General features: G+C 33.0%; 1 protein-coding gene and 2 pseudogenes across 1 annotated transcript; 2 read left to right on the forward strand and 1 right to left on the reverse strand.

Annotated features, from left to right (window-relative positions):
- LOC123896246 overlaps positions 1 to 19,864 on the forward strand; it is a 172,330-nt pseudogene that overhangs the window by 20,015 nt on the left and 132,451 nt on the right.
- On the forward strand, positions 398 to 951 carry LOC123898816 (pathogenesis-related protein 1-like). Its single transcript, XM_045949830.1, has one exon. The coding sequence runs from the start codon at positions 403 to 405 to the stop codon at positions 886 to 888; it is 486 nt and encodes a 161-aa protein (XP_045805786.1). The 5' UTR covers positions 398 to 402; the 3' UTR covers positions 889 to 951.
- LOC123898806 lies at positions 8,382 to 18,685 on the reverse strand (annotated as a pseudogene).

A 19,864-nucleotide genomic window follows, 5' to 3' on the forward strand; every position in this document is an offset into this window, starting at 1 on the left:
AATAAACACCTTCATGTACAAAAAGACAACAATTAATATACCGATTAATCATGTATGATATTTAAAAACACATGATGTGTCACATTAATTAAATGATGTGGCAGCACATTATTGAATATATGTGTAAAAAAAATTTACACTGACGGTGCACAACAATTAAACTCATTTAAGAATATTCATGATACAAAATATACGCATTAAATATAATACTATAATTTTAAAATATATTTGAAAACAAATCGACCAAAGTATTAATGTTTCTATTGCAAAAAAAAAAAAAAAAGATTAATGTTTTCTAAAAAAGGAAAAATTATTTTATTTCTTAAAAAGAAGAAATTTTAAGAAATCCCTTTAAATACATGATAAGAGCCTCAACATTTATCATCAACACTGAGAACCAAAATGAATTCATCTTTTGTATTATGTTTGTTGGGATTAATAGTCACTGTGAGTGGTCACGTTGCACATGCCCAAGACTCACCAAGTGATTATGTGAATTCCCACAATGAAGCAAGATCAAAGATTTTTACTTTCAAAATTCCACATGTTGTTTGGGACAAGAAAATTGCTACTTTTGCACAAAACTATGCAAATCAACGCAAGGATTGTAAACTGATCCCCTCCGGCAGCCATTACGGAGAAAATCTCGCGGTGAGTGCCGGCAACATGAGTGGCAAAGATGCAGTGAAATTATGGGTGGATGAAGAACCTCACTATAATCACTATCTTAACGAATGTGATGGTGGTGAATGTCTTCATTATACTCAGGTAATTTGGCAAGATTCAAGACGTATTGGATGTGGCAAAGTTAGATGTGATAATGGAGGAACATTCATTACTTGCAACTATGACCCTCGTGGCAACATTCCTGGCCAAACACCATTCTAATTAATGCTTTATTGTTCTTAATGTTTTTCAATTTTACAATAAGGTTTATGTGATCGAGTTCATCATATGTAACTTGGATACCAATAATAGACCTCTAGTAAATCATTTCTCACATTAGACCATATGTATTTTATTTGTTGTAGATCACATTGTTTAACTTTAAGAATTTAACATACTCGCTCATTTTCAAAATAAATGACTTAATAATAGGATAGTTAAATCTATGAATAATGACAAACATAAATAAAAATAATTAACCGATCGTTAATTAACGTTAGTGGTGATTGTCACTGGACTTTGGTAGTGAGAAATGGTCACCATCTCTGTATTCACGCATCTTGGCAGTGGCTTGACAATTTTTTCATCTCTGTGTAATAAGCAGAAATGGTGTAATCACCTTGTTTCAAGGTGTAAATCTCTTCTTGAATATCTGAAATACGAAAAACATCACCTTGGTAAAAACGGTTCTTCAATTCTTTCCATATCTCTGATGTTGTGTCCATCCATACAATGCTTTGTGAAATCTCAGGTTCAACTGCGTTGCTCAGCCAAGACATAATCATTGTGTTGCATCGATCCCACACAATTGAATCACGATCATCATCAAGTGGACGAGGGAGAGAACCATTAATGAAGTGCAGTTTGTGCTTTGGATTGTTAGATAATAATTATATTATTACTGTAAGGGTAGTTTAGTCTTTCATAATTACTAGTTTATATACTCTATTGTATCTATTGTTCTATATGACCTTTTGGTTTATTATAATGGAAAATCCTAGCCTCTTTTTTCTCTTTGAATAGTTTAACATGGTATCTAGAGCAAGGTTCGATCCGCATTGAACATTCCGTCGCTGTCGAGTTCCCAACAAAAATTGGGAATATATTTGTTGTCGAAAATCTGATGAGAATAAATTTGGTTGAGTTTTTGCTGGCGCGCTTTGATCTCTCTACTGGTGATTTTTCCGTTGTGGTAAATTTTGGACTTGTAGCTTTTTTTGTTGGTTTCGTTTGCTTTTAAGAAAGGGGAAGAGGTATATATATATTGGAAATTTGCAAGCTGGTTTGTTTGATTTAGAACGAATGTGATGCTGATATAATACCGTGTGGTATTTTGGTCTTCTGTCCATGTCTCTGTTCCGTTTAATTTAGTTTGTTGCAATTTGTGATTTGATTTGTTATTGTTTAGAAGGTTGATTAACTGACTGTTCGCTTTTATTTGAATTCTTTGTGATATTTCTATTAAGAAGCAATTTGAATTTCTAATTGGTTGGTTGGTATATTGTTGATTGAATTCCTTATTGGTTGGCTCTATTATTTTGGCATTGTTGGTGATTGGTTGGATTTCTACGATTGAAATAATTGTTTGTTGGTTCATTTGATTGTTTGATAATATGGCAATGTCTTTGGCTGCTCCTCTTCCTGTTGGCATTGGTATTGATCATGTATATCCACAAAAGACTACTTCAAGAGTGTTTGATCTTGCTGCACAGTTCCAAAAGTTTCTCGCCACCCAGCCACATGCAACGTCTGTCTCCTCTATTAAAGGTTTGACCCCTTCTAATTATTCAAGTATTTCCTCGATATGGATCCTTAATTCTGGAGCATCGCATCATATGTCATATGATCGTAAGTCTTTTTTGTCTTTAAATTCTACATCATCCATCTCAGTTATGACTGCCGATGGCACTCATATGCCATTAGTAGGAATTGGGTCAGTGTCCACATCTAATTTGTCTCTTTCTGATGTTTATTATATTCCTAATCTTACTTTGAGTCTTGCTTCTGTTAGTCAATTATGTGATTCTGGATATTCTGTTACGTTTTCTTCTACTCATTGTCATGTGCAGGATCAACATTCAGGGAGGTTGATTGGGAAAGGTCGTAGACATGTGGGACTTTATGTTCTGGATGAGCTTAGAGTTCCAGATACTGCAGCCTCAACTTCTACTTCCATTGATTTATCATCTTTTTCGTTTGAATTTATCATCTTCTAACTTTTATTTGTGGCATTCTCGTCTTGGTCATGTTTCTGCATCTAGATTAAAATACTTGGCCTCTACTGGAGCTTTGGGAAAATTGCAAATTAGTGATATTTCTGATTGTTGCGATTGCAAACTTGCTAAATTTTCTGCTTTGTCGTTTAATAAAAGTACTTCTATGTCCAAAGCACCTTTTGATTTAGTTCATTCTGATGTATGGGGTCCATCACCGGTCCTTATCAAAGGTGGTTCTAGATATTATGTCTCTTTTATTGATGATCATACTCGTTATTGTTGGGTTTATCTAATGAAAAATCGTTCTGAGTTTTTCGGCATATATCAAAAGTTTCGTGCTATGGTTAAAACTCAACATAATGCTGTTATAAAGTGTTTCCGTTGTGAAGGTGGTGAGTATACTTCTTATAAATTCTCTGAGTTGCTTGCTTATGATGGTACAATTCACCAGACCTCATGTACTGATACTCCTCAGCAAAAAGGCGTTGTTGAAAGAAAACATCGTCATATTGTTGAAACTGTTCGTTCTCTTTTGTTGTCTGCTTCTTTTCCAAGTGAGTTTTGGGGTGAAGCAATTCTCACAGCTGTACATGCTATTAATAGGATTCCTTCGTCGGTCACCTCAGGTTTGTCTCCCTTTGAAAAATTGTATGGTTCTAGTCCTGATTATTCTTCTTTGAAGGTATTTTGTTCTACCTGTTTGGTTCTTCTCCCACAAGTAGAACGAAATAAACTGTCTCCTCGTTCTGTGATATGTGTTTTTCTTGGCTACGGGGATGGTCAAAAGGGTTATCGTTGTTATGACCCTTCAAGTAAAAAATTGTATGTTTCTCGTCATGTTGTGTTTCTTGAGCACATACCATTTTTCTCTCTTTCGTCTAATACACATACTCCTAGCTTGTCTGAACTAACGAATATTGATCCTTTCGGTGTCGATAATGATATTTCTACTGACTGTAATTTTGAGAACTGCAGGGATGATACTAGTGCTACTCCAGATACATATGCCCCTTTTGTCCCATCAACTACTCAACAACCTCCTCTGACTGTTGTTCATACTGCACCACCTCCACCACCTCCTCCTCGTTATCCTTCTCGTGATCGTAAGTCTACTCAATTGCCTGATTTTGTTTATTCAATTTATTCTGCTTCTTTTCTTACCTCTATTCATAGTTTGTCTGAGCCTTCGTCCTATAAAGAAGCTATTCTTGATCCTCTTTGGAAAAAAGCTATGGCTGAAGAACTTGCAGCTTTGCACAAGACAAATACTTGGGACATAGTACCTCTTCCGCCAAGAAAACATGCAATTGGGTCTCGTTGGGTATACAAGATTAAAACCAAGTCTGATGGGTCAGTTGAGCGTTACAAAGCTTGTCTTGTGGCTAAGGGATTCTCTCAACAATATGGTATGGATTATGAAGAAACATTTGCTCCTGTGGCCAAAATGACCACTATTCGCACTCTTATTGTTGTTGCATCTGTTCGTCAGTGGGATATTTCTCAAATGGATGTTAAAAATGCGTTTTTAAATGGTGATCTTCAGGAGGAAGTTTATATGGTACCTCCATCAGGTGTTTTTCATAATCAGGGTGAAGTATGTAAGTTAAAAAAAGCTATATGGTTTGAAACAAGCTCCAAGAGCTTGGTATGAGAAGTTCTCTACTGTGATTAGATCTCTTGGATTCTGCTCTAGTGATCACGATTCTGCTTTATTTGTTAGGACAACTTATCATGGTCGTATTATACTCTCTTTATATGTTGATGATATGATTATTACAGGTGATGATGTTGGTGGAATTAATGAGTTGAAATTACAGTTAGCTAAAAGATTTGAAATGAAGGATTTAGGCCCTCTTCGCTACTTCTTAGGGATTGAAGTTGCCTATTCTCCTAAGGGTTATCTCTTATCTCAATCCAAGTACATTGAAAACATTCTTGAGCAAGCTCGTCTCTCTGATACTCGAACAGTAGATAGTCCTTTAGAGTTGAATGTGAAATATATCCCTCTGATGGGATTCCTCTACCGGATCCTACTTTGTACCGTACTTTGGTTGGAAGCTTGGTCTACCTTACTATTACTAGACCTGATATTGCTTATGCAGTGTATGTCGTTAGTCAGTTTGTTGTTTCTCCCACTACAATACATTGGACAGTCGTGCTTCGTATTCTCCGTTATCTTCGGGGAACTCAATTTCAGAGTCTTTTGTTTCCATCATCCTCTTCCTTAGAGTTACGTGCTTACTCTGATGCTGATTGGGCTGGTAATCCTACTGACCGTATGTCTACCACATGCTTTTGTATTTTTCTTGGAGATTCTCTCATCTCTTGGAAGAGTAAGAAACAAGACGTCGTTTCCCGCTCTTCTACAGAAGCTGAGTATCGTGCTATGGCATCTACCACTACTGAAATAGTTTGGTTGCGTTGGTTACTTTGTGATATGGGTGTCCCTCTTTCTGAACCAACCCCTATGTACTGTGATAACAAGAGTGTCATTCAAATTGCGCACAACTCTGTATTTCATGAACGTACCAAACACATTGAGATTGATTGTCACTTCACACGTCACCATCTTCAACATGGTACCATTACTTCGCCGTTTATCTCTTCCTCCTTGCAGATTGCTGATTTGTTCACGAAGACGCATTCTACTAAGCGTTTTCGTTTCTTAATTGACAAACTCTCGATGCTTCATGTTAACACATCGTGAGTTTGAAGGGAGATGTTAGATAATAATTATATTATTATTGTAAGGGTAGTTTAGTCTTTCATAATTACTAGTTTATATACTCTATCTATATATATAAATCCTAGATAGTTGTCCAATTGACTATCTAAACCCTAATCCACATCACCCACTTAAACCAATGAAAACCTTTCATTTAGCCATATCACCCACTTACATTCATTTAATGTGTGGTACTAAATGTTATTATTTTATTTTATTATTATTATTATTATTATTATTCTTTTCGGTTACTATTCATTTTAATTTTTTTTCTTCATTTTATTATTTTGTGTATTTTATTATTTTTGGTTCATAATAGGTAATGCTTTTGATAATAATCTTTTGTTCAATCTTTGTGTATATAATTAGTTGGTCGATTGTCAAGACTATTTACTGATGATTTTGGTACGCAAATTCATCGTCACATTCTTTTGATTGATCCAAATAAAAATCAATTTGAAGTGTTAATAAAAAAAATAGATAAAATAAAATTTACTGATGGTTTGTATGATGTTCATGATTTTTATCATATTCAGTTTTGAGTACGCGGTTAAGTTGGTTTATCTTTGCCTCAATATGTTTCAAATAAATATAAATGACCGATTTGATAATGAAGTAGTTTATCCAACTCAGAATCCTCCAAAGAAATTTATAATAAAAAAAAAACTTTTTATGTTCCAACATCAATTGTTTTTCAATGGTCAATTATATGTTGGTATTTCTAGAGATATTTTAAAGAATGAATTAAAATATTGCTAACCAATGTTAATGAAGAATATACCAAGATGACTTCAAATGTAGTGTATAAATAATTTTTTTTAAATGTATAAACACATATTTTATATCTATATCATATTTAGATAACTTCTATATTGTTACTATTATTTTGATAATACTTATTTTTCAATTTTAGATTTACTACCTATACAAATAATTTTTTTATGTTATAGTATAAAACAACGCATAAAACCCGTGCGATAATTTTTTATGTTATAGTATAAAACAACGCATAAAACCCGTGCATCGCACGGGTAATTGTCTAGTTGTATCTATTGTTCTATATAACTTTTGGTTTATTATAATGAAAAACCCTAGCCTCCTTTTTCTCTTTGAATAGTTTAACCCTAGCCTCAAATAATCAAAGCAACATAATGAAATAACGATCTGCCGCAAGCTCTCAACGAAGAAATATACAAAGAATCAGCGAAATTGAAATTCTCATCTTCGTTGTTGTAAAGAGTGGGTATAGTGAGCTAAGTATGCCTATGCCATGAAAGAGATCTTGCAAGGTACAAGATGAAGATGAGTTGCAGAGTTTGGGTGCGGATTGAGCCAAACGAAGGAGAGAAAGAATGAAAAATTGTATTAAGCAACTCAATGTTTACAAGCTCTATGTTACACCTTATATACAAGTCAAGGGAACATAACTAACTAGTAGTAGTTACAAAACAACCAACTAAAACTGCTTATAACAATCAAAACTAACTAACTAACTTGGTAACATCTGTTACAAGCAACAGAGAATTTAACTCGATTCACTTAACATCAACAGTTGCCTTGAATCATTATCGAAAATCACACAGGTTATTCTCTCTTCTATTGGAATATCAATACTCTCTATTACATGCAGTAACATTTTTATATAACTCCTGCACTAGCAGGTCAAAGAACATAAACACTAAATTAACCATACTACGTAGTCGAACCACCCATACAGATCATCGCAAAATTATAATTAGATTGCGAAATCATCAGAGAATCAAACTATCAAATCACTCAGAAGCTTAACCATCCAATCACTCGGAAGCTTAACCATCCAATAGAAAATAAAGGCAGGAATTGAAAACTGGAAAATAAAGGCAGGAATTAAAAACTAAAATTCAACTTCTTTCATTCATATGGATCATATTCTAAGGAGGCAGCACATCAGTACACTTAAATAGAGCTAAGGTTTCCATAATAACAATTGGGCCATAGGCCACTTGAAGGAATTAAAGAGTCTTAATATACATAATAATAGATAGTAATAATATAATACAGAGGTTAATTATAATGATCCACCACATGCACATAGCAATAAAACCTCTGCATTTCCACCTTAATTATGCTGAGCTAGCCATGCCATCTTCTGAAGATTCATTGGTGACCACAGTAGCCAATCAAGAAGAATTCTCATTCACAGCATTGCACTGTGTTCTTACTTCACCTTCAGATCCAGTTAAAACACCAATATTTCCCATTTTTATCATTGAGGCTACAAAACTTTCAAAGAACAGAGTTTGATTATTGATGAAACTGTTGACAGTAGAAATAGTATCAGCACCACTTGTTGAAAAAAGGACTTGGTCACTCACAAACAAGCATTTGCCATTTTGGAGATTGGAGTAGTAGTTTGAGTCGAATGCATCAGGAGTGGTTGGGTCCAAATTGGTGAGGGTGGTACCAGGTCCATTATTGGGACATGTTGATTTTAGTGTTTCCAAGTAGGTTTTGTTGAGTGTTGGATCAGGATTACCGGTATTGTTAAAGTTATACAGTCTCTTGACAAAGAATTTGCACTCACCTCTACCAATTGTATGAGTGCAAATTCTTTGTCAAGAGACTGTATAACTTTAACAATACCGGTAATCCTGATCCAACACTCAACAAAACCTACTTGGAAACACTAAAATCAACATGTCCCAATAATGGACCTGGTACCACCCTCACCAATTTGGACCCAACCACTCCTGATGCATTGGACTCAAACTACTATTCCAATCTCCAAAATGGCAAAGGCTTGTTTGTGAGTGACCAAGTCCTTTTTTCAACAAGTGGTGTTGATACTATTTCTACTGTCAACAGTTTCATCAATAATCAAACTCTGTTCTTTGAAAGTTTTGTAGCCTTAACATTTATAGTGTTATTATTTGGCAAAGCTCCTTGCTCACTCACAATCGTAGCAGTGTCATTAAGTAAGATTGAAGCATCACAACCCTGTCATAAACATAGATATAAGATTTATGAGCTAGCTATAAATACTGAAACTAAGTTTATGTTTAATCAACAAACTGAACAAATTATGTAAATACTTACTTGAACAAAGCAATCATGGAAGTGGAGCCTAATAAGACTTGCAAGTATTCTAGGATTTGTCTTGGAAACGTTGCTTAAAACTTCACGAACAATTGTGTGAACATTGGGACAAGTGTCTTTGTAAAAGGTTGGATCAAGCTGTGCATCTGAGGAGAAGGGTAACCCTCCAAGCACAGATGCTAATTTGCCATTATTGTCCATGCAGGAGGTAACCAATTGTTATTCCGCTTGTACGCCTCCTGAATCCAGAACAAAAAGAAAGCAAACAGCACCTTGTCAGTATGTCTCGAATCAGATTAGTTCCAAGTTTAAGAGAGGAGAATAATGCATTTTCATAGAATGTGTAGCTAACCAAAACAGAAAGTAAAAAAAAAAGGCTAATGAACAGAAAAAAGCTGAAATCTAGTAGCATACACCATTGTCATATTACCAGCAAGAAATACTCCAACCAAACCGATTTTATCATGAAAATGGACAAGTGCAACAAGAACAGAAAATAACAGCAAAGGATGCAGAAGAATCAAAGCCATGAGACCAACGTTTTAAACACTAGACTGGATTGGTGCTTTAGTTTAATAATCCAATTCAATCACAGTTCAACCTAAAATTTAAAAATCCGACTAGTTAAACCAGTCAAATCAAAAACACGAAATTTTGCAAGTTCAACCTAAAATTTAAAATCCGATTAGTTTAATTTGTGGCTTAGTTTTCAAAACAGTGTTCAAGACAGACAAGACTAGTTTGTTATCTACAGAAAATATTAGTTAATCCAGTATGCAAGCTTGCATGGGTTATTGGACTTGCATGCGCATTGAATGATGCATTATTGTATTTCTGTTATTGTATCTAAAAGTTCGTAAATAATGATTTCATTTGTATACATTGTCATGAACCAACTCTCCAAAACGTTAAAGTTTCTAACACTTCCCCACGCACAAGCTTTTTTCACTTGAAGTGTGGACAAGGCTTATGACCACTGTACTTTGAATTTAACTTTATTTTTGAAAAACAGGGGTGGTAAGCATCAAGCTTGCTAACAATTTGATCATAGAAGCTCTGTTACCAAATAATGGATATTCGAAGTGTTTATGCTTTTAAGCTAAAGCGTATCAATGGTTTTATATCTCAAACTACGGAGAAGTTAGCCAAAACTGCAGAAAAATTCAAATATTAAAGGGTAAGCGAAAAATGTAGACAAGAACGTGATCTAATGATTTTACCTGAGCTGCAATAGCCTGTGTAATTGTATACTCAGTTTCACCTTGGAATTGCCTCCACAAAGACTTGCACTGCACTGGAGAGATAAGTATATCTTCAGGAGAAACCTACATTTTACATAGATTCTCACATAAGAAAACTACGACAACGACATTAGTAGAAGCACAAATATCACACACAATATAGTACCTCCTCCCACGTGCTTGAAGCCAGTGGATCCATGGAAACTTCTCTATCTGTATACTGGGAAGATGCTGCTGCACTGGTTTTGTTTATAAGCGACAGATCAAGTACTCTTTCAATATTATCTGGCTTCTCATCCAATCGTATAGCAGCCATATCCGATAGAAGCTTCATAGACTGTTACATGATAAAACACATTATACATGGTGATTAAAAAGAGGGTTGTTGACAAATATAATTTCAAGTATGAGCAAGTTGAGAGATTATCGTTGAACTAGTAGCTATCAATTACCGCAGAGCGAGCATCTCTTGTAATAGCTCTGATATCTTCATTCCCAGTCCAAACTCTAGGGAGTGAATCATTGTCATGATTAAACACTGTAGAGAACCTGAAAATTATTATACAGACCAGTAAGTCACAAAATTAAATCAGAAAATGAATAACATCCACCTCGAACAGTGTAATTTATTTCATCATAATAGAAAAGGTACAGGTGCAGTAAAGGGCACCCTCCAAAATAAACAAATGGAAATAAATAAGAATAACAACCAAACCATATCTCATTTTGTGGATAAGCTAATATACCAAATTTTTTGTAAAACCATTATTATATTATTTAAAGCAAGGTATTTTTAATGTTTCAACAAATGCTTTGGCCCAATACATTTTTCGTGAGCGAAAGGATTTTGATGTATTTAGTTCAAAATTTGGACCAAATACATCAACTTTGTTTGATCCACTTTTTCATATAATTAGGAATGGAGGGAAAATAGTGGACTATCATTACAACTCTCAAGTTCCAAGATTTTAAAATCGATCAAATTTTACTCCCTCTGTCCCAGTAATAAATGTAAGACCCTTTAGAGAAATTTCTTTGCCCCTTTTTACAAGCCCCTAATTAATTTACATTTTTTTGTAACCAACAATAAATACTATGATGGAAGCATTAACTAATTCTGTCTCTTTGAGGGTAAATTTGTAAAAACAGTAGATATATTTTTTTGTAGCCAACAATAAATGAATTGTAAACAAAGTACTGTATAATACTACAGCTAACTATAGATATCTTTTCAACAACAGACATTACCTATCTTTCATGCGAATCAGAACCTTTCCAGCTTCTTCTCGTGCTTTATTCTCCACCAATTTTCTAGCGTAGTCTCTTAAGCTTTGTTGCATACTTTCAATAGTTTCTTCTTCCAGCTCAAAACCAGCTACGCGATCCAAAAATTCTGATACAGCAGCTTCAGTTTCACGTTTAAGAAGTTTTCTTACTGAAAGCCAGGTGTCCTTTCCTCCTGCTTCAAAGAGGGACTCCACAGGCTCAGCCAATGCCTTGGCCAGTTGTTTCTGCAAAATGATATATATAATTCAGTGGTTGACAAATATATTGCAGACACAGATTACTAAATAGAGAGTAGTCCAATTGTTAGAGGAGAGAAGATCAAGAAAAACCAAAGGTCAAACTACTAAGGCTTTGTTTGGTAACATCAAGAAGCTACCTTATAAGCTTGTTTAATAAAAAGAGAAGTGTTCAGTAAACAATCTTAACTCACTAGCCTATAGCTTTTTTCAGGTACTCCTTGAAGGATCATATAGCCTTTTTTTTCTTCTCATTTTTACCCTATAGCCTATAGCTTAAAGTATAATATTATTAATTTATACCATAAACTATAAATGTGTTGTTTTATCTATTTAATTTAATAAATATATTTAAAAATGAGTAAAGTATTTATATAAACAAAAAAAAACAGAGGGCAAAGTATTTATAAAAGAAAAAAAATAGACAAAGTCATTTCATGTCATGATGTCATTTATATTTATCAGTTAATTCAATAGTTAATTTTACTACGCACTTTAATTTCAATTGACTAACTTATAGCTTAGAGCCTGAGAGAGATTTAAAGTTATATGGTCAATTTGAGAAATTCATTCATAATGCCCTTCATTTGATTTATGTGCCGGACCCACATAGTCGAAAAAGACTTTGATGGTGATTGCACCAACAACAAATATTACCTCAAAATTAGTCGTTATCTCCAATAATTTTGCATTGCGCACAGCTAAAGCATGTGAATCAATATCACGACGAAGCTTATCTCGCACTTTTGAAGCACCCCATTTAGCCTGTCTTACAGAAGCATCTGAAAAATGCAAATAATGATAAAACAAACAATAAATAAGAAAGAGCATTTATATAAAACAGTTTACATAATGGCTGAGACGAATTAGCAACTCCATATGAAGTAAAACCATGCAAGAGAGAATATGTTCCTCTAAAGCAACCTTACGGAGACATATTAAGAATGAACGACTTATATGATGCATTTTGAGATGAATATGGACTGGTGTAAAGGTGTAAGTAATGTTCTTTCTTTCCTTTTATTTATATGACTATGAAAGAAAGAAAAAAAAATAGACCACCTACAAAAGCAAATCAGGAGCTGGACTTTCTATATCTATGGAATTGAAGAATGATATAAGTTCCTAAAGATTCTGTTTGAAGATTAAATAATATATTTTATAACACACAACACAGCAAATGTACAAATAATGTGCAAATGTAAAAATAATGTCAGTTGGGAATGGCCAAATGAAAGCTGATGTAAATTTAAAAAGAAAATGTATATTACCATCAGATCCTTTATCAAACTCAAGCAGAATAGAGTGAGTCCACGTTTGAACAGATGCAGCAAATCCTTCTCCATTGTTTAGTGCTTGATCCAGCTTAGTCTTAAAATCGTCTAAAGCTTTAGAGCGTAGATGCCCTATCATTGTTGTATACGCAGGGTACACTATCTGAAAAGTTGAAGCAAAACCAAAATTTATATGAAAATTTAATGCGTTAAGAAAGATCTAGGATACATTTTTTTAGGGTATATAATTATACTCTATCTTCAATATTGTGTTTTTTTAAGATGTCTTATTCTCCACCCAGCTATACTTCTGCACTTCTCTACACCCAAAATAATTGTTTTAATAAAATAGTACTGGTTTGACTTAGCGTGATATTTTAAAAGAGGCTTGAGTTTATTTCAACAGTCCCTTTATCAAAATTCAGCCCAAATGGATCATAACCCAAAACTAAAATATAAATAAAGCCTTAAGAGGTAGCAGTCTGCCTTACATCCAATGCATTTGATTCCAATTGCTTCCGTTTTGCATTTCTCACAGATTCATCAAAGAAGATCGTCTCCTCATCATATCTGTTGAAAGCATATATTATCACCATTTGGAAATAATTATAAAAAAAAAAAGAAAAATGAAACTTTTGGACACAATTAAACAATAAAAAACTAATATATGCCAAACATATACCCTCAACGTCAAATAGTTCTATAAGTTCTAATGACTAGTTACATCCATGTAAACTTCCAGGACAAATGCGGATTAGAGTAACACATTCAACCAAATCTGTTTCTCTCTTTCCTTTTATAGGGAGTGTTGTTACTAATCACACATATATCTTTTGACACAACAGCAAGCAAAACTAGCCAAAACTCCAAACATGGTAAAGAAACTTGTCAAAAAAAAAACAACCCTAATTCAATTCAATTCCAATAATTATTACACTTCTTCAATGACTCGTACACATACACGTGAGTTATTAGGGGTGGTGAAATTTTTATTTAACTCAGAAACTAAACATCAAAACAAGTAGTAGTTATTGAACACGTGTTTATTTTGAGATTGAATAATTAAGTCAACCAGCATCTGGAACTTACAGAGAAAAGTAGGTATCAATAATGGAGCTCAATTATTCCCCAAAGCCTTGTACTGGACCTAATTGAACAGCTTCCTCCAACTCCAGCCAACCCTAAGCCAAATTCATTCAGATGGTGAGAGATTTTAAAATAACTGATGCTATTTAGATGGGTAAAGTAGAGGGGATATGGATCAACACCTTATCAGAACGTAGTTGACTAAGCTTTTCATAAGCAATCTCTTCACAACGCACAGTTGCAACCATTACCTGTTATAAAATGCAAATCCATAAGAAAACCACACCACTATTGCACCTAAAATATCAAATTCTTGGGAAACCAAACCACTGTTATATCTGAAAAATGACAGATTGAAAACCTTATGAGCTGGGAGATCAAGATCCTTGTTCTCTCGTATGACTTTCCACATATGTTGTGCACTAAGAGAAAAAGCAGATGCGGTCACAACACCACGGCGATCACCAGCAAGACCTCCAGGAGCTATAGAATGGTAGAAACATTGTCGTAATTGAGCAACCTGTATGAAAAGCGTAACAATGTGATCTACACCATAGCACATATAAGATAGAATTCAGGATGAAGAAATTTTGATGCAAAAAATTTAAAAAATCATTATTTGCATGCATATTTATAGCCAAATAATTGTCCATCAAGAGACCAGTTTGGAAGCAATAGGAATTATAAATCATTCTAGAAATAAAGAGAAAAGTTGAACAAACTCCTTAAAGCAAAGTGATGACTAAAAGGGTACCTCCTCTTTGAATTTATCCTCTTTGTCCTCATAGCTTGACAAAGCAGTAACTTCCACCTTCAAAGGAAGTCATTAATCATAAGCCACATAATATACATAAACAATTAAATGTGCATGTGAAACAGGGAGATAGATAGATATTCTTACATTAAAAAATTCACTAAGAGGAGTGTGTACATGAGCTTGAGGTTTTGGAACTGAATCCCAAATCTGAAGAATTCATATCAGGTTTAAAATGATGTTAAATAATTTAAGAAACCAAATAAATGAAAAAAACTAAGAAATGAAATAAATAAAAACACCTTTTGAATATCTTCTCTTAGAATAGGCTCCAAATTTTCCAGTGGAGTCTGTGTAGAAAGAAAGAAACAAACATGAGAAATCATAGAATAGAAGTACAGAACTGAAGGACGCATTCTCAATAAAGGATAAAGTAGATAGACCTTTGTTTTATCACGTATAACAAAAAGCAATGTTGTCTTCCGGGGACTAAATAAACGCATCATGACCTAAAAATAAAAGAAAGGTCAGAGTGTATAAATTCTAAAATTGAATACCAAACAGAAGCAAATTCATGGATGCAAACTACCTGAAAAACTGTTTTTAAAAGAGGTTTATTGGCTGCTTGTTCACGACCAATATCATGACACCACCTGTCCATAAAATAAAGGACAAAACTTAGATATAGTGTCTTAGGCGCTGTTTTTACTTTGCTCTGATTACATTTCAGTGCATGGATTATGTATCCAATAATAGCGATAGAACAACTTCGAATTTAAAGTCGAGTTAAAAATCAAATCCACATGGTACATTGTAATTAGCATCAACAGCACCTATACAACAATTCCCAAGTTTTATCCCAATATAAAATTTTCAATGGCTGTCGAAAATGGAATGGTCTGATATAAGTCTATTCTAAGCACACATAACCCAAGAAACAAAGCTTCTTTTAGTTTCTGATTAATTCTGACAACTAATTTGTCTCCAAAGAAAGGAAGCGTGGGGAAAAGGAAAATGTCATTATGTATATCATCTACTTCCACACCTTGCATTATGAAATATACTACATTACATTTTGTCCTACAACCACTAGTGTACATACAATGTCAATGATCCAAGTGTCAAGTAGATAAGTTGCAAGCAAGAATATAACGAACATGAAATATACCAAGTTAAACAGAGAGATTTGTTTGATTCCACCTAGACTTATGTCAAGCTAGTTTCTAAGGACTGCAAAAAAAGAAGTTGCAATTTGAAAGTAAAGTTGCTTAAAAACTTATAATTTACCATGGTGCTTAAATTTAAGGATCACCCCAAAATTTCATTCATTTTAACAATTATACAGCACCATTCTAGGCCTAAAAGCTTACATGTTTATCAGAACAATATCTGATACTGCCAAAGCAAAAAGAGCACTCTGCTTCTCAAAAGCGGTATCATCCTGAGAGATAAATTAAAATAAAACAATAGTGAGCTCTAATGTACAAGAAACAAAGAGACATAAAAGCTCAATAATATCAAATATGTACCCCATGCACATAACTACAAACAGACAAATATGCAAACAGGCTTATCAGTAAAGTAAAGCTAGAACATCCATAAAAATGTTAACAAAATTGGGCTATACTGACATGTGTCAACACCAAACACATGAGAACTTCAGTATTTTCGTATACTGTCAAGTCGTTCTTATCAAATATCCTAAAGGCAATCTAAAATAACTAATAAACCAATGATCCAAAATAATTAATATTAGTGGATAAAACCATGGTTATCAATATCTTACGATGGATATTAGTTGTATCTCGATACGATACAAAATTAAATCAAATGGATAGAATTCTCTAGTGTTTATCAAGTTTGAACATGAATCTCATCTTGAATTATGATACATTAAGATGAATCGTGATCCATTCTAATGAATCACCACCTAAACTTATTGTAGCCACTAGCCAGCCACTTTTGTTTATCAATTTCGCATAGCCCTGAGCACTTTTATTTTGTCAATTGATTTATGATTTGAATCTCAAACTCTTTTGAGGTAAGTGGATGATATATTAGCCTATAGTTTTTCTATTTCACTTGTTTTCACTTGAAAACGTCATAGTTGTAATTGGTAATGCATCTTACGATTCATAATAAGATTTGATTCACGATTCAGACAATAGGTCCTCCGATTCACGATTTGAATCTTGTTTGATAACCATGCATAAAACAATATTTGTAACAGGGTATGAAGAAACATCTAGTATAGAATCTATTACCTCACCCCTCTCCCTTCCATCAGTACCCTCTAAATCCATAGCAATTGTGCACGGCTCAATTCCAGTACACTTAGCTATCCAAATACCTTTGGTTGTTTGAGATCTGCAACAACATGATATTGAATTACTCATTTATCATAAAAGAAACATAAATAACAACAAAAAATAAAATCAGTATTTCAGTTTTCATCTCTCTCCTTTATTAAATGTTAATTTTTCTACCCACAACAATAATATCTCAATCAATTCAAAAAACTAACCTTCCCCTAAAAGCATCCATCTCTCTGAAACTAGTGTGGAAAAGATGATTCATCAAGGTACTCTTCCCTGCTCACACAACAAAAACACATAAACCATTACAAACAAAAAAAAAATATTAACTTAAACTTAATTAGTTAACAATCCACTAAACCTCCATAAAAAAATAAGTAAATTTTTTTTTTATAAAAAATTACTTTCACCATAGGTAACTTCAAAGTTCAATCAAGTCAAAAATCTAACCGGAATTTTCATTTCGGTTAAATCACCAACTTAAACCCTAGCAAAACGCAAGCAAAACACAAATAAACTACTAACAAATACTAAACTCATTGATCATTCGATCCAATTCCATGTTCAACAAGTTCATAATTATAATTTATACATCAAGCAAAAATTTAAGTTCAAAAACCGCTAAATCCGAATCAGCAAATAACAGAAACTGAAAATTAAATGAAAAAAGAAACAAAAAAATCACCACAAGTCACTTCCAAAGTTCAAATAAATCAAAAACCTAACCGAAAATTTTCATTTCAGTTGAATCAACGTACTTAAGTATTAAACCCTAATTAAACTTAAACAAAACACATAAATAAACTACTAACAATTACTAAACTCGGCGATCATTCGATCCAATTCCAAGCTCAACAACTTCATAATCAACATCAAGGGAAATAACAGAAACTGAAAATTGAATGAAAAAAGAAGAAGAAGAAACTAACCGCTACTTTGAAAGTTCAATCAAATCAAAAACCTAACTAAAGTTTTCAATTCAGTTAAATCACCAACGTAAACCCTAGTTAAACGCAATCAAAACACAAATAAACTACTAACAATTACTAAACTCATCGATCATTCGATCCAATTTGAAGCACAAGTTCATAATCATACATCAAGCAAAAATTGAAGGAAAAAAAAAAAAGCTAAATCCTAATAAGCAAATAACAGAAACTGAACATTAAACTGAAAATTGAATGAAAAAAGAAGAAGAAGAAGAAGAAGAAGAAGAAGAAGAAGAAACTAACCGCTACTTTGAAAGTTCAATCAAATCAAAAACCTAACTAAAATTTTCATTCCAGTTAAATCACCAACTTAAACCCTAGTTAAACGCAATCAAAACACAAATAAACTATTAATAATCACTAAACTCATTGATGATTCGATCCAATTTCAAACTCAACAACTTCATAATCAACATCAAGCAAAAATTGAAGTTCGAAATAACTAAATCCGAATCAGCAAATAACATAAACTGAAAATTGAATAAAAGAAGAAAGAAGAAAAAACTAACCGCTACTTTGAGGTCCCATGATAGCAACAACGGCATAAGAAAGACCACAGGAAAACATATTTGAAGTTTTGATGAAGTTATCGAGACCGGTGACGTTGAAACCTCCGTCACCGTCAATGAGTTGAGTGGCGCAGCAATCGACGGTTGTTGCCATGGTGATGATGATGGTTGAATTGTGAAGTTTGGATCTAAGAAATTGAGATTGGAAGTTATAGTTATATATACTAGTACTGTAGATACTTTGATTGTGGTGTGACTATTTGTGTGTTGGTGCTGAAAAGAAAAATACAAAGAACACGCGAGTCTCTGTTGTGTTGTCTTCTATTTGACGAGTTTATAAACAACTACACGTGCCATTCACATTCTTTATCAACCAACCCACTCATTCCTTCATAATGACTAAAATATTACAGTATATGTGAAATAATTTTTATTTTGTAAAAAAATTAAGCGGTAATTACCATAAAAAAATTAAGTATTACTGTATTGTTCGGTATAATTACCTTAAGAATTTTCTTTTTTAATACAATATACCTTAATAATTTAATTGTATGTATTTGAGGCAAAAACACATGTATTGAACATATTATTATCTTGTTAAAGTAAAAAAAATAAGACTTAAATGCAGTTTTGATCCCTCAAGTTCCACAATTGCTTGATTTTGGCCCCCCACATTTCAATTGTTTGATTTTAATCCCCTATGTTTCACAATTGCTCGATTTTAGCCCTCCAAGTTTCAATTGCTCGATTTTGACCCTCCAAATTTACCCTATTTTGCATTTGCTAGCCCCCGTTGAATTTTTTGATTAAAAATTGGTTATGTGTCATTTTTAAATTAAATAAGTATTTAAAAATATATAAATAAATTACAATATTTTTTTTTTAAAAACTAAATTATAAAATAATTTTTTTATTATATGTAGTTTATAAAATAATTTTGTTATATAAAAAAGTAAAAAAAAAATTATGAACTATTTTTTAAAAACTTTGTAAACTTTTTTTTAAATAAAAAAGAATTATTAAACCTTTTTATTAAAAAAAACAATTTTTAATACATTTTTATAAAAGCAAATATTATTAATTTTTTCATTTTTTTTAATTAAAACATTTTTTTTTAAATGTCACATAAGCAATTTTTAGTCAAAAAAGTCAACGGGAGCTAGCAAATGCAAAAGGGGGTAAACTTGGGGGCCAAAATCGAGCAATTGAAACCTGGAGGGCTAAAATCAAGCAATTGTGAAACTTAGGGGGTTAAATCAAGCAATTGAAATGTGGAGGGCCAAAATCAAGCAATTGTGAAACTTGAGGGATCAAAACTGCATTTAAGCCAAAAAATAATATTATGTTTAAATGTACTTTTGGTCCTTTATTTTGATATTTTTGAATTTTTGATTCTTCTATTTTAAAACTCAGCTTTTTGGTTCCCCTATTTTAAAAATCAACATTTTTTTTAGTCCCCCTCTTATTTGACTGATGTGGCATTGTATTTGC

Source organism: Trifolium pratense, linkage group LG7, assembly GCF_020283565.1.
Source record: "Trifolium pratense cultivar HEN17-A07 linkage group LG7, ARS_RC_1.1, whole genome shotgun sequence".
Taxonomy (NCBI): domain Eukaryota; kingdom Viridiplantae; phylum Streptophyta; class Magnoliopsida; order Fabales; family Fabaceae; genus Trifolium; species Trifolium pratense.